Below are 21759 nucleotides of genomic sequence, written 5' to 3' on the forward strand. Positions count from 1 at the left end.
CCAGAAACAAAAAGTATTTCGGAAAAATTAAACTGGAGCACTCCATACATTTTCATTTCGGAAATATTTGCAATCCTCACAATCAGCTCTAACTAGTGCCGCATCGGGGTAAAAAAAATTAAGTACACAAAATAGAGGATACGACCTTTTATGTTGCACATGCATATTGGGGTACAAAACATTTTTGCCTAACGAGCTCGTGCAGATCGTGGACGATTTTGAACACAGCATCCGGCCGTGCTAGTTTGAGGGCATTCTGGGACATTACTCTGAGTTCGTCTGACCTTGGGCCAAACCAGTCGGCAACTATCTTCGCAATCTGTTCTGGAGATTTCGAGAACTTTCCACATCCATTTTCAACAACGTACGGAACATTGCCAGCTTCCTGTTTAAGTTAAGAGACCATTTTAGAATGAAATGTATATCATGCTTAGCATAAGACGAGACCATTTTAGAATGAAATGTATATCATGCTTAGCATAAGACTAATACTCATGTAACGACATTAGTTTAATGCTGTTAAGTATACAGAGAGCCTCGTGGGCCATATACGGGGCTAATAGTAGATGGGCCTTCAATATTCTAGGTTGCTAGTACACTTGTCTCTTGACATGAGAAGGCATCTCATTGAAGGTGAACAACAAAAAATGGCCTTCGATACATTCCGATATCAGTGCCATGTTGAAGGGCTTAAAAAGTTGTTTTGAGGGTAAAAAGGAGGAATAACAACTACCAGAATTTCAAACACAGGTGTTCCATTTGACAAGCTTTGAATTTCAGATTTTTAGAATTTGATGATTGGCACCTTGGGTCATGTGTAAGAAGGAAAACTACATTTATTTCGCCTAAAAATAAGACCACTGTTATTTAGATCCTGAATGAGCCATTTTGAAGAAAATTAACTTAGTCAATTTGACTGGTTCTCAACTGAACAGTGACTGTTTTTGCTAGTTCCTTGAAGTGCCATCCTAAATAGTGACAAGTAACCCTGTTCATGGTTTGGTGCCAAACAATCCAACCCATGAAACCAGCCTACGGCTCCACAGTTTCCATACAGGTTGATCTAGACCGTGGTTTGGACCAGCCAACCAGTGTACAAGCAGCCCTGTTCATGGTTTGGTCGCAACCAATCCAACCCGTGAAACCAGCCTGTCAAAACCGGCTCTACAGTTTCCATACGGGTTAGCTAGACTGCAGTTTGGACCAGCCAGCCCGTCTAGCAGAGCCAAATTGCGGAGATCATCAGCAACCGGCAGCCCTAAAAAAAATGAACCACCGGAACTGCAGCAGCCACAGCCGTAGTCGATTGTGAGTAGCATGAGTTATGGTGAAGCTGGGCAAATTGCCATGGCTCCACCTCCAACAGGGGCCACCCTTAACGCACTATTCTTGCCAGTGACTGTACAGAATCAATGCCACTGAGAACCCGCACCGGCAGCATCTCCTCAAGCGTGCTGCTATGAACCCTAGTTCATATCGAGGATAGGGAGGATAACCATTGCCAAGAGCAAGACCGGGCAAAGTCTGTGTGGAGGGAGATTAGAATATTTGGGGGTAACTAGATTGTTTGTTGTTCATTACTTGATCCAATCTCAACTGGTTACAGGGTATAAATAGAGGAGCTCAGCCCCTAGGTGCCCAGCCCTGGCTCCTTGTTTCTCTCCCCAACATTAACTCAAATCTCTCATTAACTCTAATATATTCCCCAGACTCTAATTGCCATTGATTACAGCCGGCACCCCCTGGGATACCATCCTGGTGTTAAAATCGTAGAATTGGTGTACCTTTCTGTGTAACCCGTAGATCCGAGTAGGCTCCTAGCCCTTCAGTAGATGCACCGCAGCCAGTGTCGCGGTCTAGAAGACGTCCAGCGCCGGCGAGATGAAGTCTAGTGACGCCGGCGGTGTCCTGCAGTGGGAGACGGCGGTGGTTGGGGCACATCCCGTCGCTGGCAGCAGCTCTTTAGATCGGTATTAGGGTTACTGTAGGTGGGTGTGGCGGCTCCAGTGAACCTCGTAGTCCAAGCCCTCACTCCCACCTTCCTTTTATGTATGCTGTGCGACAGGGGCCCTCCAACCGAATTAGGGTTGGGCTCCCCCGATCAGGGAGTAGAGATAGGGTCCAATAGGCCGTTGGGCCTATTAGTGGAGATCAACTAACATTCTCCCCCTTGATCTTATTCCATCTTTCACTTTCATATCATTTGCTTTTGTTCATTCCATTACAAATTAGCTCATAGAGCATGTCTCATCGTCACGGTCCATTGCCGATAGACTTAACAGCTACAACTCACTACTCTGTTCTAAAATAGATACTTATCTTTGGGCCTTCTTTTGTCCAGGAATATTTTAGGCTTTCCCTTAAACCCAAGCTAGCTACATGTTCTCTGAACACCATGTCCTCTGAACATGTTGAGTCGTAAGCCTTTTGTAAGCGGATCCGCGAGCATCCTTTCTGTTCTTATATGCTCAAGACTTATGACTTGATCCCGGACTTTATCTTTCACAACATAATACTCTATGTCAATGTGTTTGGCAGCACCACTTGACTTATGTTGTGAGCATACTGTACTGCCAGATTATCATCGCAGTATTACTTTAAGTGGTCTATAGATGTCGTCAACCACCTTTAAACCGGGTATGAACTTCGTTAGTTAGTTCACCTGCCCGTTGCCTCATATCACGCTACAAACTGTCATACATTGTGAACGATGTAGTGACGGTTTGCTTTGAGCTTTTCCATGAAATAACTCTCCTTTGCGAGATGATAGAAAATCCACGTCTGGATATGCATTCACTCTCGCATAATCAGAATCTGAATATCCCACCATGTGGAGTGAATCAGATCTTCTATATGTCATCATGAGGCCTTTCATTCCTTGCAAATAATGCAAGACTTTCTTTACTAATTTCAGTGTTCTATTCCAGAATTGCTCTGGAATCTGCCAAGTAAAACCCGGTAACAAATGCAAAGTCAGGGCGCGTACATACTTGAGCATGTTGCAAGCTTCCGACAGCTGAAGCATATGGAACCACTTTCACTTTGTCGATTGAGCTCATATTGGTTCCTGGGGCATTGAAAATCCCCATATCTGTCGCCTTTGACTATAGGAGCAGGTGAGGGACTACTTTTGTGCATACTGAATTTCTTTAAGATCTTTTCCATGTATGCCTTTTGTGACAGTCCTTATACCCTTTTTCTTCTATCTCAGTGAATCTCGATCCCTAGAACGAACGAGACTTCGCCAAGATCTTTCATATCAAATTTCTTTGTCTGCAGTAGTAGACTGACATCACTACTAGCAAGTAAGATATCATCTACATACAGGACAAGGAAGTTAAACTTCCCATTCTTAAACTTTGTATTGACATAATTGTCCTCTACATTCTCTTTTAAAACCCAAAATTCTTTATTGACTGATCAAACTTCAAGTACCACTGTCTTGAAGCTTGCTTTAATCCATAAATGAATTTCTTTAGGCGACATCCCATTCGTTCTTTTCCTTCCATGACAAAACCTTTCAGTTGTGCCATGTAAACATTTTCCTCCAAGTCTCCGTTGATAAATGCCGTCTTTACATCTATCTGATGTAATTCTCAATCGTAATGTGCCGCTAATGCCATTATGATTCTGAAGAAAACTTTACATGAGACTGGAGAAAAGGTCTCATTGTAATCAATCCCTTCTCTTTGCATAAAGCCTTTTGCCACAAGTCACGCTTTATATGTTTCTATATTCCCTTGAGAGTCAAGTTTTGTTCTGTAGATCCATTTACAACCTACAGTTTTGGCTCCTTTAGGAATTATTTTCAAGTCCCAAACTCTATTGGCATTCATCGATTTCATTTCATCTTCCATGGCCTCAAGCCACTTTGATGAATGATCACTTCTCATGGCTTCTTCAAATGAGGTGGGATCATCCTCCATTTGAAATTCCTTAGTGTAATACACTTCATAATCAGCAGAAATAATCGATTTTCTAACTCTTTCAGACCTTCTAGGGGCCTCCACATTTGGCACATCTTCTGTTTGAGGCTGTTGTCGCTCCCCCTCATGTGTGGCAATAGGTTCTATAGGATCCTGAAGAACAGGTTCCTCATTTTCATTCATTGTTGCCACAGGTGGAATAACAACAGGTGCTGACACCATAGTATCTTGCACTGTCAGTGCAGCGACAGCATGTAGTGAAAAAATTGGCTCATGAATCATTGGAGTGGGCGCATACACCCGCTTCACTTCAAGGTCAATTTCTCGAGCTACCATGCTCCCCCTCATCTTTTCATCCTCTAGGAAAACAGCGTGTCTCGTTTCCACAGACTTTGTATGTCACTCTGGATAGTAGAAACAAAAATCTTTTAACTTTTCTTTATAGCCAATGAAATGGCAACTTACTATTTTGGGATCCAGTTTCCCAATGTTTGGGTTAAATACTTTAGCCTTAGCAGGGCTCCCCCACACACTCAAGTATTTAGTGAGGGTACTCTTTCTGTCCACAACTCATACGGTGTTTTAGGCACCGACTTTCTTGATACTTTATTGAGAATATGAATGGCCGTTTTCAACGCCTCCATCCACAGGCTCAACTGTAAGGTGGAGTAACTTATCATACTGCCCACCAATCCATCAAGGTGCGATTGATTCTTTTAGCTACTCTATTCTGCTGAGGTTCGCCCGGTGTAGAATACTAGACTACTATGCCATTCTTTTAGGGTATGCCGACCGTAGTACTCCCCACCGGTCAGACCTGACTATCTTAATCTTTAATATCTTAAATTTATCCAATACATCTTTTCTTTCTTTGATTGGATAAATATAGCCATAATGGGAGTAATCATCTGTGAATGTTATGAACGAATCATAACCATCCACACTCTTTACAGGAAAAGCTGATCACAGATGTCTGTATGAATAATCTGTAAAATTCCTGCGCTTCGTTTGTCATCTTTCTTAATCTTCTTTACATACTTTCCTTTTATGCATTCTCTGCATTGTTTTAAATCTGAGAGCTCTAATGGAGGAAGAATATCATTCTTAACTAGTCTTTCTATTCTCCCCCTCGAAATATGGCCTGAACGATAGTGCCATAATTTCGACAACGCATCGTGAGCTCTCTTATGCCACCACTTCCAGATTAACAATCTGTCACTAGCTGCTTCATCAGCTGAGTGGCATATGAACTGACTCTTTATACTATCGAAGTACTCGGTTACTGTGTCATATTTTGGGATTGAGCCCACAATTGCAGGTTCAATCATGTTCTTTATCACAGCCAAACATTTCTTGTTGGCAGTGACCCACTTCCTATGCATAAGGGCATAGGATATCTTTTGGGATTCAAAATCCCTCTCTTTAGTTGCCTAATCGGCATCATTCTCTTTTGTCTTCCTCACCAGTGCCACAAACTCAGTGGAACACGGTGAGGTGACTACCCAGTCCACCTCAGACAAGATGAAAAACCAGGTCAAAACTTTTCTTAACATAAAAATAACGCCATTTGCATGTCTTGATTCCAACGTTGGTCAAAATCAAAACATACAATTATTCTTATACACTAATTCTACATCATCGTTGGGCAGAAATAGAATTAATGCATAAATCTTTAACTTTCACAACTGTTCTTACATACTAATTCTACATCACCATTGGACAGAAGTAGAATTAATACATAAATCTTTAACTTTAACATCTGTTCTTATACACTAATTCTACATCACCGTTGGGTATAAGTAGAATCAATGCATAAATCATTAAAATTACGATATTGTTATTAACAACGTTGGTCAGAAAATAACATCATAATCCATGACAAATCTCTTTTCTCCAATTAAATACCACATTGGTTCAAAATAACTGGAGAATCAACAATTTCTTTAGCAGCGGAAAACTTTTCTTTTTCTCCAATTAAATACCACGTTGGTACAAATTAACTGGAGAATAAATAATCTCTAGCTATGGAAAAACTTCTCTTCTTGAAATTTACCCACAGGGAAAATTGCTTTTTTATATTTTCTTTAATCCATTAATCAATTTCCAGGGAATAAACATTTTCTGGAAAATCTTTTCTTTTCTCCAGTTAAATATCATGTCGGTTCAAAATCACTAGAGGATGTACTTTTCTTTCGCAACGGAAAACATATGTTCAATTTCTTGAATTTTACCCACAGGTAAAATCACTTTTCATATTTTCTTTGATATATTTTTCATTTTCCAGAAATTAGCAATTACTGGAAAAGAAAAACTGATCTAGATTCTTTCCCTTTTTTCGGCCCAACCGGTAAAACCAGCTCGGCCCGCCTCTCTCCGCGCGCGCAGGCCGCACCCAGGCCGCAACCTAGGCCTGGGCCGGCAAACTGCCGCGGCGTGCTCCCCCCGCCTGGGCCGCTCGCGGGCCCGTGCATCCGGCGCCGTTGGATCTGATCCGACGGCCGTCCGATTGTTTCGGCCGAATAAAAAACGACTCCGGCCGCGGGCCCTGAAACCCTAGTCTCATTCGGCACTTGCCCTTCTCTCTCTTTGCTCGCCGCTCTCTCTTCTCTCTACCTCAGTGCAGCCGCGAGCGACCGACGACGAGCGAGCGGGCGGTGGAGCGAGCCTTGGCGCCGTCCCCGGCCCCCTCGCCGGCGCGCGTGCTCCCCAACGGGTGAGCACGCCGCCGTCGAGCGACCTGGCCGCGGCGCCCCCGGCTCGACTCTTCTTCTCCCGCGCCGGCGAAAGGCTGTCCCGGCTCTTCTTTTCCCGCGCCGGCGAGGGTGGATCCGTCCCCTTCCCTTTCTCCTTTCCCACCCCCTTCTTTTCGATTTGGATCTCGCTTTCCTCTTATCCGAACCGAACCGAAGGAGGGGATTAGGGTTAGGGTTTCTTTGATTCCTTTCTTTTCTTTTCTTTGATTTCTTTTGTTTCTTCTCGGATTCAACCGGTTAGGGATGAGGATCCATTCTAGGGTTAGGTTTAGGGTTCGTATGCCGACCCTGTTCTTTTCCCCTTTCTTTTCTGTTTTTCCTTTCTTTTCTTTGACATCCGAATGGATCTAGGGTTAGGTTCTGTTTTCTTTTATTTCTTTTCTTTTCCCTTGTTTACCCGAACAGATTATCCCCGTTCTAGGGTTAGGGTTTCGGCTCTGTGAGCCTAGGGCCCTATTTCTTCTCTGATCCGAAAGGATCTATTCTTTTCTTTACTTTTGCCGTGCGCCGTCGAACGGTGCGGCTCCTTTCCCCCACGCGCGGTGGCGGTGATGACCGGTAGACCGTGAGCCGGTCTCTCTTTCTTTTGCTTTTACCCGGTTAGGGTTAGGGATACACAGGAATACACAGAGGTAACCTGTCTCTGATACCATTGTTAAAATCGTAGGATTGGTGTACCTTTCTGTGTAACCCGTAGATCCGAGTAGGCTCCTAGCCCTTCAGTAGATGCACCGCATCCAGTGTCGCGGTGTAGAAGACGTCCAGCGTCGGCGAGATGAAGTATAGTGACGCCGGCGGTGTCCTGCAGTGGGAGACGGCGGTGGTTGGGGCACATCCCGTCGCTGGCAGCAGCTCTTTAGATCGGTATTAGGGTTACTGTAGGTGGGTGTGGCGGCTCCAGTGAACCTCGTAGTCCAAGCCCTCACTCCCACCTTCCTTTTATGTGTGCTGTGCGACAGGGGCCCTCCAACCGAATTAGGGTTGGGTCCCCCGATCAGTGAGTAGAGATAGGGCCCTTGGTGGAGATCAACTAACACCTAGCTGCATGCAGCCGGTCCCCGCTGCCCCACATGACATCTATCCCCCCCTTGACGAGCAGCTCGTCCTCAAGCTGGAAGCTTGGATAGCAGTCGATGAAGCTGACAACGTCCTCCTGGATCCCATGGGAAGAGCCCAACAGCTAGCTTCAGCAGTATGCTGGGCCTGTCCAGCGACACCAAAACAGGTGACAGAACAAAGGAGACGGCTAGTGCTGGTGGCGGTGCCATATCCCACTCATCAAGCCTGGAGGATTTTGGTGAACGTCTGCCGCTTGTTGGCACAACCATACCCATCGTGAGCGCCGACTGGACTGTGTGTTGCGACAACACCTAATGATGCGGTGGATGGGATCGTTGAAGGCGCAGGGTTGATCGCTGCCCGCATCTTCCTGGTGGTGTGCCTTACCAGGAACCCTCTTGCTGCCGCCTGTAGCCACACTGCTGCTTGGAGTTCATGCTCTGACTTCTCCAAGTGAGCACGGCAGCGGTTGAACATCACGACGAAGCGATCCATCTCCTCTGCGAGATGGCGAGTCCCCTCAACGAGTGCAGTGATTGGCTCATCACTTGATGGTGATGGATGACCGACAGCAGAAGCCATAGGAAAGGATCCCTAACTCATGACATGGAGGCGGCGGAAGTCGTTGGTGAGGCTGGGGCAGATGGCGTGGTGGCTGCTGGGTTTGGCGGCGGAGCAGAGGTGGAAGAGGAGCGCCGGGAAGCCGAAACCAGATTCTATGAACCCTAGTTCATATCGAGGATAGGGAGGATAACCATTGCCAAGAGGAAGGCCGGGCAAAGTCGGCGTGGAGGGAGACTAGAATATTTGGGGGTAAATAGATTGTTTGTTGTTCATTGCTTGATCCAATCTCAACTGGTTACAGGGTATAAATTGTCATGTGCGGGCGCACGTACGCCAGGCGCAGGCGAGCCCGCGACGTGCGCCGGGAGGCCGAGCGCGCAGCCAGGACGCAGGAAGGGCAGGCGAGTGGCTAGGAGGAAAGTTAGCCACCTGATTAGTTGTTTCCTTTGTTAGTTATTTCTTTGTTAAGATTAGTCCTACAATTAAGGAGAGCCTTCTCCTTCTGTTTGGCCGAGAGCCATATATGCTTGTACGGGAAACCAATTGAGGGAAAAAGGAAGAAGTTATCTCTAATCTACCTCTCTTCTCTGTAAGCCGACGACTGAGGGGCATAACCTCGCCGGCGTGACGGACGGCGGCTACGAGCTACGTAGCCGAGGTCCGGCCAGTCAAGGGTTCGAGGCCCTTGACAACCTGGTATCACGGTCTCGTCGATCCTCGCCCACCCGCTCCACCCACTCTTCCACCGCAGCCCACCAGCCGCCGCCACCGCCATCGCCGCCAACCCCTACCGCAGCCATGGCCGAGCCCACCCTTGCCGACGTGCTCGCCGAACTGAGGTCCCTCAGCACGGAGGTGTCGTATCTGAAGTCCGATATGGCGGCCATGAAGGACAAGTCCTCGTCGTCCTCGGACAACGGAGGGGGCCGTCGCCCCGACGGGCAGCGCGACCAAGATCCGTTCATCAAGCACAAAAAGTGGGACTTCCCCCGCTTTGATGGCACCGTCGATCCGATGCTGTTCATCAACAAATGCGAGTCGTACTTCCGTCACCACCGCACCATGGGAGAGGAACGTGTTCGGATGGCATCTTACCATCTGGACGACGTCGCGCAGCTGTGGTACAACCAGCTCGAAGAAGATGATGGCGCCCCGTCCTGGGGCCGATTCAAAGACCTCCTGAACGAGAGGTTCGGGCCTCCTCTCCGTTCCGCCCCGATGTTCGAGCTTTCCGAGTGCCGGCGCACCAGAACAGTGGAGGAGTACTCCAACCGCTTCCAGGCACTCCTGCCCCGCGCCGGTCGGCTTGACGAGGCTCAGCGGGTGCAACTCTTCACCGGCGGCCTCCTTCCGCCTTTGAGTCACGCGGTGCGCATCCACAATCCTGACATGCTCGCCGCCGCGATGAGCCTGGCGCGTCAAGTGGAGCTCATGGAGATCGACAGGCCACCTCAGGCCCCGGTCCGGCCTGGCGCGCGCGGTCTGCTGCCGCCGCCGCCGCCTCGCCAAGCTCTTCCCGCACCGCCCCAGCAGCTGGCACTTCCCGCACCGCCGGCGGGTGCCGACCAGGGACGCCGCGAGGGCAACCAGCGGCGCCTCTCCACGGCGGAGCAGGCGGAACGTCGCCGCCTTGGCCTCTGTTTTAACTGTGATGAAAAGTACTCTCGTGGCCATAACAGGTTTTGCAAGCGGATTTTCTTCGTGGACGGTGTGGAGATTGATGACACCGAAGACGTCGCTGACGCCGCGGACAAGGACGCCCCCTGCTTCTCGCTGCAGGCGGTGGCCGGTGTGTCCATGACGGACACCATGCAGCTCGCGGTAACACTGGGGGCCGCCTCGCTCGTCGCCCTCCTCGACTCCGGCAGCACCCACAATTTCATCTCCGAGGAGGCCGCGCGGCGCTCGGAACTTCCCTCTCCGGCAACGTCCCCGCCTCACGGCCATGGTCACCAATGGCGAGAAGATCACCTGCGCCGGCGTCATCCGCGACGCGCCGCTGCTCATCGCCGGTGCTGCGTTCCCGACGGATCTCTTCGTCATGCCCCTGGCCGGGTATGACATCGTCCTCGGCACCAAGTGGCTCGGCGCGTTGGGGCCCATTGTCTGGGACCTGGCCAACCGGCGCATGTCTTTCCAGCATGGGGGCCGCACCATCTCCTGGGCTGGACTGGCCACGGCGGCGGGGCCGGCGGCGCGCGCCTTGTCCACTGGCGAGCCGCTCCTGGAGGCTCTCCTCGACGCGTTTGCAGGGGTCTTCGCCACTCCGACTGGCCTACCCCCCAAGCGCGCCCATGATCACCGCATCCTGCTGAAGGCCGCTGCACAACTGGTAGCCGTACGCCCCTATCGGTACCCGGCTGCCCACAAGGATGAGTTGGAGCGGCAATGTGCCGCCATGATTGAACAAGGGATCGTCCGCCGCAGCGACTCCCCGTTCTCGTCGCCGGTCCTCCTTGTGAAGAAGCCCGACGGTTCCTGGCGCTTCTGCATCGACTACCGGGCCCTGAACGCCGTGACGGTCAAAGACGCCTTCCCAATTCCGGTGGTAGATGAGCTGCTGGATGAGCTCAACGGCGCCAAATTCTTCTCCAAGCTCGACCTGCGGTCGGGATACCACCAGGTCCGCATGCGGCCCGAGGACATCCACAAGACGGCGTTCCGCACGCATGACGGCCTGTACGAGTTCCTGGTCATGGCGTTCGGACTCTGCAACGCACCGGCCACGTTCCAAGCCTTGATGAACGACGTTCTGCGGCCGTTCCTCCGTCGCTTCGTCCTCGTATTTTTTGACGATATCTTGATTTACAACAGGACATGGGTGGATCACCTGCGGCACCTGTGTGCTGTCTTCGACGAGCTCAGCCGCCACCAGCTCTTCGTCAAGCGCACCAAATGCTCCTTCGGTGCCTCCGCCGTCGCCTACCTCGGCCACGTTATCTCCGCTGCGGGCGTCGCCATGGATCCGGCCAAGGTGCAGGCCATCCATGATTGGCCGGCGCCACGCTCCGCCCGTGCTGTTCGTGGCTTCCTCGGACTCGCGGGGTACTACCGCAAGTTCGTACATAACTATGGCACGGTGGCCGCGCCCCTGACGGCGTTGCTCAAGAAGGATGGCTTCGCATGGGACGACGCAGCGGCCGCGGCGTTCTCGGCGCTCAAAGCGGCGGTCATGTCGGCCCCTGTCCTCGCCATGCCCGACTTCGCCAAGCTGTTCGTCGTCAAGTGTGACGCGTCCACGGTCGGCTTTGGGGCGGTACTAGTCCAGGCGGGACACCCGGTGGCGTACTTCAGCCGGCCAGTGGCACCGCGCCACCGCGCCCTGGCTGCCTACGAGCGCGAGCTCATTGGCCTGGTTCAGGCGGTCCGGCATTGGAGGCCCTACCTGTGGGGGCGCCGCTTCCTCGTCAAGACGGACCACTACAGCTTGAAATACCTCCTCGATCAGCGCCTCACCACGATTCCATAGCACCACTGGGTCGGCAAGCTCTTGGGCTTCGACTTCACAGTGGAGTACCGCTCCGGGGCTACGAACACTGTCGCCGACGCTCTATCCCGCCGCGACAACGATGCGGGCGAGCTGCTAGCCATTTCAGCGCCCCGGTTCGACTTCATCGAGCGCCTCCGCCATGCCCAGGCCACCGACCCAGCGCTGGTCGCCGTCCACGACGAACTCCGTGCGGGCACCCGCGCCGCGTCGTGGGCCATCATCGATGCCATGGTCACCCTGGCGGGCCGCCTCTACATCCCGCCCGCGTCGCCACTCCTTCAAGAGATCCTGGCCGCGGTCCACGACGACGGCCATGAAGGCGTTCATCACACGCTGCACCGCCTACGGCGTGATTTTCATTTCCCCAACATGCGTCGTTTGGTGCAGGATTTTGTGAAGGCGTGCGCCACGTGCCAGAAGTACAAGACGGACCACCTGAGGCCGGTCGGGCTGCTCCAGCCGCTGCCCATTCCGTCCAGCGTTTGGGCCGACATCGGCATCGATTTCATTGAAGCGTTGCCCCAGGTGCAGGGCAAGACAGTCATCCTCTCCGTCGTCGACCGCTTCAGCAAGTACTGCCACTTCATTCCGCTGGCGCACCCCTACACCGCCGAATCCGTCGCCCAAGCGTTCTTCGGCGACATCGTCCGCCTTCATGGCATTCCCCAGTCCATCGTCTCGGACCGCGACCCGGTGTTCACGTCGGCGTTCTGGACCGAGCTCATGCGCCTCACTGGCACCAAGCTCTTCATGTCGTCGGCCTTTCACCCGCAAACGGATGGCCAGACGGAGGCCGCCAACAGGGTGATCGTCATGTACCTCCGCTGCTTCACCGGCGACCGTCCTCGACAGTGGCTTCGCTGGCTCCCGTGGGCCGAATACACCTACAACACGGCCTTCCAATCGTCGCTCCGGGAGACGCCGTTCCGCGTGGTCTATGGCCGCGATCCGCCAACCATCCGCTCTTATGAGCCTGGCGAGACGCGCGTGGCTGCTGTTGCCCAGGAGATGGAGGACCGCGCGGCCTTCCTCGACGACGTCCGCTACCGCCTCGAACAGGCCCAGGCGGTCCAGAAGCGTGTCTACGACCAGCACCATTGTCCAGTGGCTTTCCAAGTTGGTGACTGGGCACTCCTCCGGCTCCGGCAGCGCCCAGCAGCGTCACTGCCACGTACCACCACCGGCAAGCTCAAGCCCCGGTTCGTCGGGCCGTATCGCGTCGGGGAGGTCATCAACGCCGTGGCTGTCCGGCTCGATCTTCCACCAGGGGCCCGTCTCCATGATGTGTTCCACGTTGGGGTGCTCAAGAAGTTCGTTGGCACGCCGCCTGCAACACCCCCGGCACTGCCACCAACCCACAATGGCGCTATGGTGCCGGTGCCTGCGGCGGTCACCGCCGGCCGGCTGGCTCGCGGGGTACGGCAGGTGTTGGTCCAGTGGCAAGATGAGCCGGCTGCATCGGCAAGCTGGGAGGACTACGACGACTTCCGTGCTCGGTTCCCTGATTTTCAGCTCGAGGACGAGCTGGTCTTCGACGGCGGGAGAGATGTCATGTGCGGGCGCACGTACGCCAGGCGCAGGCGAGCCCGCGACGTGCGCCGGGAGGCCGAGCGCGCAGCCAGGACGCAGGAAGGGCAAGCGAGTGGCTAGGAGGAAAGTTAGTCACCTGATTAGTTGTTTCCTTTGTTAGTTATTTCTTTGTTAAGATTAGTCCTACAATTAAGGAGAGCCTTCTCCTTCTGTTTGGCCGAGAGCCATATATGCTTGTACGGGAAACCAATTGAGGGAAAAAGGAAGAAGTTATCTCTAATCTACCTCTCTTCTCTGTAAGCCGACGGCTGAGGGGCATAACCTCGCCGGCGTGACGGACGGCGGCTACGAGCTACGTAGCCGAGGTCCGGCCAGTCAAGGGTTCGAGGCCCTTGACATAAATAGAGGAGCTCAGCCCCTAGGTGCCCAGCCCTGGCTCCTTGTTTCTCTCCCCAACATTAACTCAAATCTCTCATTAACTCTAATCTATTCCCCAGACACTAATTGCCATTGATTACAGCCGGCACCCCCTGGGATACCGTCCTGGCTGCATGCAGCCGGTCCCCTGCTGCCCTACATGACACGTGCACTGGGTCGAACAGGCCCGTCTGAGTTGAGTTGTGGCCTGTGCTTCCACTGTGGCATTGCAACAGCACAGACTCTCATGCAGGTTGCCCTGAACTTTCGCTCCATGAGTGGTTCAATCACAAATTAGGGTAAGGGATTTGGTAAGATCAGAGAAAAAATTGCAGAAGTGCAACAAATCCTTGAACCATCCATAGTGCTGTGGTCTTCTGTTGTTCTTCCAAATTGCGGCAGTCTGCTTTGTCATGAGAGGAAGACGGGGAGACAGAGAAGGAAGATGGCGACAGTGTAGGAGGGATCAAACTACATGGAGGCGGCGTACAGGCAGCGTTGGCAGCACCAAGCATCTTTGTTTAGTTCATTAGGTGCCGGTGGATGTTGTTAGTGGCATCACCACAGCCAGTTTACAGTCAAACTTGCACCTGATGGTTTGTTTTGGTTTCATTAACAAAACTGGCTAAAAGCGTGAGTGAACTGACCTAGTTATAAGGTATGAGTGTATCAGTGTAATTAAAGGATGAAATCAAGGGATGATAATCTTACATGGGCAAGTAAATTTTATATACGTACACATCTAAACAAGGCTAGCCATGATTTGGAGCTAAGCTTGAGCTCATGGTATATGGTAATATAAATCTATGTCAATACAACAATCTTCTATTTGTGTGATTTTTACTCACTGCTCCTGGATATTTAACATTGAAATTGTCAAATAAGTCAATGATCCAGGGAATAATTTCAATGTTCTTCAGACAGCTCATATTTGAGGAGAGCGAGATGCAGCACCATGAGAACTAATAATGGAATAGAACAGCCCCTACTGCCCTACACTGAGTTGCTAAAGAAAAATACCTTCCCCTGACCCACGTGCTAGAGCCGCCCTTTCGGGGGTGCACTGCGGACAGCGCTACCGACCAAGAAACAGGCTGTGAACCAGATCAGAATCCAGTCCAGAGGCCAGAGGGAGCCCTGCCGCATCCGTATGTGCTCGGCTCAAACACGGCAAAATGATGCATAGCCTCCAGCTCAGGATTTTTTGGACCAGCCAACCCATCTAGCAGAGCCAAGCTGTGGTGATCATCGGCAACCAGCGCCATGGCAGCTACATCTGTAGTTGATTGAGTGAGTAGCATGACTGCATGAGTTATGGTGCAGGTGGGGGCAACTTGCCATGGCTCCACCTCCGGCAGGGCCACCCTCAACGCACTATTCTCGCCAGCGATAGTACAAAATCGATGTCGCTGTGAACACCCCCCCCCCCCCCCCCCCCACACACACACACACACCACCGGCATATCTCCTCAAGTGTGTGTTGAGTGGAACAAGCCCTTTGGAGTCAAGCTGGGGCCTGTGCTTCTTCCACCGTGGCAGTTGCAGCAGCACCGATGCTCTCATGCTGATTGCCCTGAACTCTTGCTCCATGAGTGGTTCAATCACAAATTAGGGTAAGGGATGGGGTAAGAACAGATAGAAAATTGGCGGAAGTGGAAGAAATCCTTGAACCATCCATAGTGCTCCTTCTAGGACCGCTTGTGCCTCTGGCAGTCTTCTGTTGAACTTCAAATTGTGGCATTCTAATTGGTCATGAGGAAGACAGGGAGACAGAGAAGGAAGATGGCGAGTGTAGGAAGGATCAAAGTGTCAAACTACGTGGAGGCGGCGTACGGGCAGCGTTGGCAGCACCAATCATCTTCGTCAGGTTCAATAGGTGGTGTTAGCAGCAGCATCGCATCTGGTTTACAGTCAAAACGGGCTCAGAAACACGGATACGGCAGGGAAGGTGCGTATCCCATATCGGATACGTTTCCGACACGGATACGCCTGGGATACGGCCGGGATACGTGTCCGCGTATCCCTGTTTATTTGGGCTGAAAACTAAGGAAAGGAAACGTTTCGGCCCAGTCGATACGGCCCAACCCAACTTACCACCGTCCCATTCTTTGCCTTTGCCCTACTCCCGACCCCTCCCACGCGCAGTCCGCCTCACGCAGCCGAAGCCGCCTCCGCCTCCCGGACTGGCCAACTCCCCCACGTAGCGCCCGTGTCCGCCGCCCGCCGGCGACCAGCCTCCGCCCTCGCCGGCGACAAGGAGCCCCCGCGATGACGACGAAGAGCTGCACCCCACCTCCAGCAACGAGCCCCTACAACGGCAACGAAGAGCTGCGCCTGGCCGGCTGCAACGCCAACGAGCCCCTACGACGGCGACCAGCCTCCGCCCTCGCCGGCGACAAGGAGCCCCCGCGACGGCGACGAAGAGCTGCACCCCGCCTCCAGCAACGAGCCCCTGCGATGGCAACGAAGAGCTGCGCCCGGCCAGCTGCAACGCCAACGAGCCCCTGTGACGGCGAGCCGGAGACTGCACCCTGCCTCGTGCCCCCTGCTTAGGTGAGTTCCTCTCCCTCCCCAATCCAATTTAGATCTGAGCCAGTGCGCCCTGCCCCATCAGGCCAAAGGCCATTACCCCTTCCTGATTACTGATTAGAGCATTTATTTATTAATTTCCTAAATTAGAACCTACTGTCATGTTATTCTGAGTGTAATAGACCTTAAATGTCTCTATGTTGAACTTGAACATCTATTTTGCAATTTAATATGCATTGTTATCTATTTATTAATAAAATAGTTAAAACGTATCCGTGTATCGGGTTGTTTAAGAAATTGCCGTATCCGCGTATCCGTATCCTTCCGATACCGATACACGTATCCGTATCCGTGCTACTTAGAAAACGGGCACCTGATGGTTTGTTTTGGTTTCATTAACAAGACCAGCTAAAAGCGTGAGTGAACAGGCCTAGTTGCAAGGTATGAGTATCAGTGCAATTAACAGTTGCTTATACCTTTTGACTTTTGTATAGGTTATACTGAGTGAACCACAAAGATGAAGTCAAAGGTATGATAATCTTACATAGACAAGTAAATTTTGGATACGTAAACATCTAAACAAACCTAGCCATGATTTAGAGCTAAGCTTGAGCTCATGGTATATAGTATATAAATCTATGACAGTACAACAATCTTCTATTTGTGTGGCTTTTACTGACTGTGTCTCCTAGATATTTAACAAAGAAATGGTCAATGAGTCAATAATCCAGGGGTAATTTCAATGTTCTTCAGACAGATCATATTTGAGGAGAGCAAGATGCAGCACCATGAGAACTAATAATGGAATAAAACAGTCTCTACAATGAGTTGCTAAAGAAAAATACCTGTCCAGCAATATAACCATTTAGAATAATTGGTAAGCCACGGATCATCGCCTCTGCAATTGTACCAGGTCCTGCCTGAAGTTCAACAGAAATCATGTATCACAACATCACCACAAATTATGTACATGTATCACATATTCAAAAACAAGCTGCATGATTTGAACATGAGAGGCTAAAGTAAAGCATACCTTTGTAATGATACAATCACAAGCACCCATACATTCTTCCATCTTTGTAACAAAGCCTTTCACCTATTTTTTTTTTTAAACAAGGATTTATGAAGAAATCTGTATGTCCAAGAGGTGTGAAATATAAGAGCCGCTTTTAGTTAGAGACTTCTTTTTTTAAGATATCCATACGATATTATTGCTGCAGTATTTAGTCTCATGTATTCGAAGTTCAAAAATACACAACTGCTACTAGCCAAGAAACAATGTACCTTGGCTTAAGTTCATTTAAGCTATCTATGCAGTTGAAAGGGTTGAAGAAAAATTCTTTTGCTGAGGAAAAAGCAACATCAAGGAACTGGTAAGGCAGTTGTAATGTTAAACTTAATGGATATTACAAATCAGCTTCCAGGGAAGTACCTGAACTGGAACTTTCCAATTTATCGACTGCAATCGATTGGTCAGCTTCTTATTACGCCCACAAATTACAAGTATTTGACCAGTGGGTTCCCCTAGGTTTTCATCATACAGAGAATCACCAAGCGCTTTAGCAGTGGCCTCAATAGGACCCATCCCTTCACCCCCACCCATTAATAAAACAGCAGGCAGATCTTCATCCATGCCTAACTCTCTTCGCAGTTCATCCTATTAAAAAGGTTAACAATAGATACTACAATCAGTAAGTTCTGGAAGATGGAAAAGATTCATAAAAATCAGTAGGACAATGCTACACTGCAATTAGCTGAAGAAATTTTGTACCTTCGGTCGAATAGGTTTGACAAAAGAGGGTCGAACAGGGAGGCCATAGACTTTAATCTGTGAGGGCTTCAGACCAGCTTTTAGTGCTCTCTTTTCCACCTCAGTTGATGGGCAGTAACATCTAGTGACAAGCTTATGGAACCTAAGGGGCAACAGTAGGATAACTATTTCATTGTAAGAGTGTATGTCTCACATTTTGATAAGAAACTACAAAGAAGCATTTGAGTTATGCAGAACACTGAGGCCAGCATACCATGTTGGGTGACAGGTGCTGAGATCCGTGATAACAGTTGTGAATGGGATCTTATCCAAGAGACCTTTGGATCTTAGAACTCGGAGGGGCACATGTTGCATTAAAGGGTGTACACTGATAATTACATCTGGTTGGTACTTCAGTAGACCTTTTGCAACCTCTCTGCATAAAGAAGTGGCAATTTCAGAGAGGCAGAGAGAGACAGAGCTAGCTACAGAACAGTACAATTTGTAAGGAAATCATGGTCTACTTCCTATGCAGGATTTTGAGAATCCTACACACACCTGATGCTAGTCGTCACAAGCAGTCATAGGATTAAGGCCCTAGGATACAAATATAGTCTGGTATCTGGAATACAAAGTTGTTCATTGTTGTTCTTCGTGGTTATCTTTGTTCTTCAATCAGTACAAGATTTAGTTCATGATGGGCAATTACAGGTCAAACACTGCAGGTACATGAATATATTTTTTTTATTTTGACTCTGCTAATGTGGCAGGAAATAGGGGTGAAAGCCTCACTCAGATAAAAGAAAAATAAGGAAAGGAAGTATGAAAAACAATAAATAACATTTTTTCCTAATCTACATCACGTAGTGGTTATTCACTTATTCAGTGCTTGTTGTCTAAGCACTGAGGTAAGCAAAATTGTATGAGGAACAGTGTATCTACAAATGTACAAGCCTAGTAATTCATGAAGGTGGCGAGAAAACTATGGAGACCCTTCCATAATGTAAAATAGAAATTGTGATATAGCCAGTAACCTTGCTATGAATGTGGATGTTGCAGCAAAATGAGGCTGATGGATTACACGTGGTGCAGTACCATAGTATGTCATCTTCCACAGGGGTCCATGTTTCACCAAAAAACTATAGCTCCTAGGCAGTTGATTAAATGGCCATGGAGTGTGGTCAGTCCACAGATCAGTGACAAATACCTGTAAGTGGAATATCAGTCATTGGTTCATTGTATATTTATGAACCAAATTAATGCAGATGACACTTGGCACCGTAAGTCGAGAATACCAACTACCAAAATTCCCCCATTCTCCTATATATACAGCAATGACTAATAAAAAATATGTGTCACTTCATTACTGGCTATTTAACCATTCCAACATTAACAAGTCACTAGGCAATACCAATGAGCACCACCATAAGCAAACAAATGGGCATCCTTCTTCTCCAATAAAAGGTCTGCATCAGTACAGCATTATGCTAAAGCATCAAAAGAAGGTGGTTGCAAGGACAGACAGTATCATGGCAAAAGATTTCCCCATAATTAGCTGTTGTGAGCACATCAACCTAAGTATAAGTAGGGTAGGATAGGACGACCTTATTCAATGCTGAACAAGCAACAGCAAAATCAAATCGATGGTAATTGCGCCAACCAAGTTCGTACAGCTTATTGTGTGAAATGTCTTAAAGGCCGTGAGTGTAACACATAAGGCAACTTAGAATGAAAAATTCAAAGCGAAACTGTAAGTGTACACGCTACACGGCCTAGAATACGACTTCTACAGGTGTATGTAAATCCCAGGCGAGAAGAGAGAAGCAAAACCGCACCTGATAGTCGTCGCCGAACTCCTGGGTGAAGGCAGCCTTGATGGCCTCGGCAGACGCGCGGTGACCGCCGCCCGTGTCGCTCATGAGGATCAGCACCTTCTTCGGCGCCTCGGCCCGCGCCGCGGCCTCCTCCTCCACCTCGCCTACCCCGTCCACATCCCCTCCACCCCCTCCTCCTCCCCCACCACCGCCGGCGTTACCCCCGCCGCCGCCGCCGCCGAGACCCAGGCCCAGGGACGCGAACCCGAGCGGCGCGATTTGGTTCCCGTGCAGCCGCACGAACCGCGCGAACTCGCCCCACATCTGGTGGAGCCGCGACGCCGCTGCTGAGGAAGTGGGGCCCGGCACGGAGATGGCGACGGAGAGCGCGCGGGGGCCCCCGCGCGGGCGCGGGAGGAAGGAGGCATGGTGGTGGGAGGAGGAGGAGGGCGCGGGGGAGGCGGAGAGTGCGGCGCCGGGGAGCGGTGTGGAGAGGAGCGGGGACGGGACGCGCAGGAGGAAGGCCGCCGGGAGCGCCGGCTCGGCGGTCGGCGCGGGCATCGCGGCTGAGGCGGCGAGGAGAGGTCAGTCTCGTGGTCGTGGCATTCGAGTGCGGAGGGGCGCGGTGGTGGTGGAGGTGGGGGAGGGGGAGAGGGAGAGGGAGAGGGAGAGGCGAGCCACACAGCCGGGGAGGGGGTGCGCGTCGGTTTTGTTCGCGACAATGACGACGATGCGTTGGGTTGGGTCCGTGTCCGTGTCCGTGTCCAGTGTCATCGGCCCCGTTCGCCTGTCCTTAACCCGGCTAAATCTGACTGGATCCACTTTTTTTTTTTTTTGAACGATGTTTTTCTCTGATAATTTCTCCAAAATTTCTCTCAACCATCCAAATTCGTGTTGGTGGCGGCCGTTGGGGTTGGCAAGGCGTGTGAAGTTGATGTGGGTTCCGGCGGCTCATGAATCATGATGGCCAGCGAGGTCTTCGTTTTTTCCCATCGTGACCCGGCAAAAGATGGTCCCTCAAAGTGTATAAAGATTCTGCCTAACAACTCAAAGCAATGTGAAGTCAAAGTTCAAAAAAAATCAATGTGAAGTCAGTAAAACTAACCGAGTCATGTTACATGTGACTTATTGGCTAATGGAGTATAATGTTTGTGAGAAAATTCGTATGCTATACACATCAGCTTTTTCCATCACATGTAGGTGGCGGCCTTGTAAATAAATTTTATATGCATGATGACAGCTTCCCTCAACAAATAGCAGGTGGGATGATGTATTCTTTGACAGGTCAACACACTGAACCAGGCACTAAGTTCAGTATCCTCCTCTCCAACTCCTCCCGAAGTTATAAAAAAAACAGCTAGTATAGCTGGTATTTTATTATCCCATTGACAAGTAATAATTGCACTATAATAACACGCCGCACAAATGTTAGGGCCTGATGGATAATACTTTGTCTGAAGGTTCAAGCATAATGGGAAATCAATTGGAGATTAATTCAGTTTAGATGGAACGGATATTGTGTATATCTATTGTGAAATCGAGAAATGTGAAAGGCGATATACACGCCTGTGTGTGTCATGTCAAGTAGCGATCCACACCATAAAATGATCGGTGTGGTGCTAGCAAATGTTTTGCAGCTCCACACTGTAACTGGCGTTGTTTTGGAGGACAAAACACTCTAACTTCGTCAATGTTCATCGAAACTATAACGGTAAAAAGCTGTGCACTTGAACGGGGTTAACCGGAGAAAATGGACGATTAGACAAAAACGGCTGGTTATTGTGTAGCATTTAAACAGCATGTAAATAGACTATACGCCCGTGCATGGCAATACCAACCTTCACTGGGCCCTGAGCCCTGGACTGATGTTGTGATTTGTGAACGACACGGCCATCAGCCTGTTCGGTTGGCTGGTTCGTATCGTTGC

The 21759-nt window shown here is 50.2% G+C and overlaps 1 protein-coding gene across 1 annotated transcript; it reads right to left on the minus strand.

The window, feature by feature from the left end:
• Window positions 1-27: 27 nt before the first annotated feature.
• Window positions 28-20493, minus strand: LOC136541962 (probable monogalactosyldiacylglycerol synthase 1, chloroplastic). The gene is made up of 8 exons (XM_066534156.1): window positions 19854-20493; window positions 19053-19225; window positions 18293-18454; window positions 18040-18181; window positions 17701-17925; window positions 17302-17364; window positions 17114-17188; window positions 28-385 (listed from the first exon to the last, which is right to left on the minus strand). Exons 1-8 carry the CDS (start codon window positions 20391-20393, stop codon window positions 149-151), a joined length of 1617 nt encoding a protein of 538 aa, XP_066390253.1. The 5' UTR covers window positions 20394-20493; the 3' UTR covers window positions 28-148.
• Window positions 20494-21759: the final 1266 nt, after the last annotated feature.

The sequence above is a fragment of the Miscanthus floridulus genome, chromosome 3 (assembly GCF_019320115.1).
Source record: "Miscanthus floridulus cultivar M001 chromosome 3, ASM1932011v1, whole genome shotgun sequence".
Lineage (NCBI taxonomy): Eukaryota > Viridiplantae > Streptophyta > Magnoliopsida > Poales > Poaceae > Miscanthus > Miscanthus floridulus.

Excerpts from the sequence above, each read along its gene's own strand:
- LOC136541962 (XM_066534156.1), bottom strand. The coding sequence starts at position 20,393 with ATGCCCGCGCCGACCGCCGAGCCGGCGCTCCCGGCGGCCTTCCTCCTG. Across the intron at positions 19,226-19,853 it reads AGTTCGGCGACGACTATCAG|GTATTTGTCACTGATCTGTG; the intron begins GTGCGGTTTTGC and ends TTCCACTTACAG. Across the intron at positions 17,926-18,039 it reads TCAAACCTATTCGACCGAAG|GATGAACTGCGAAGAGAGTT; the intron begins GTACAAAATTTC and ends CCTTTTTAATAG.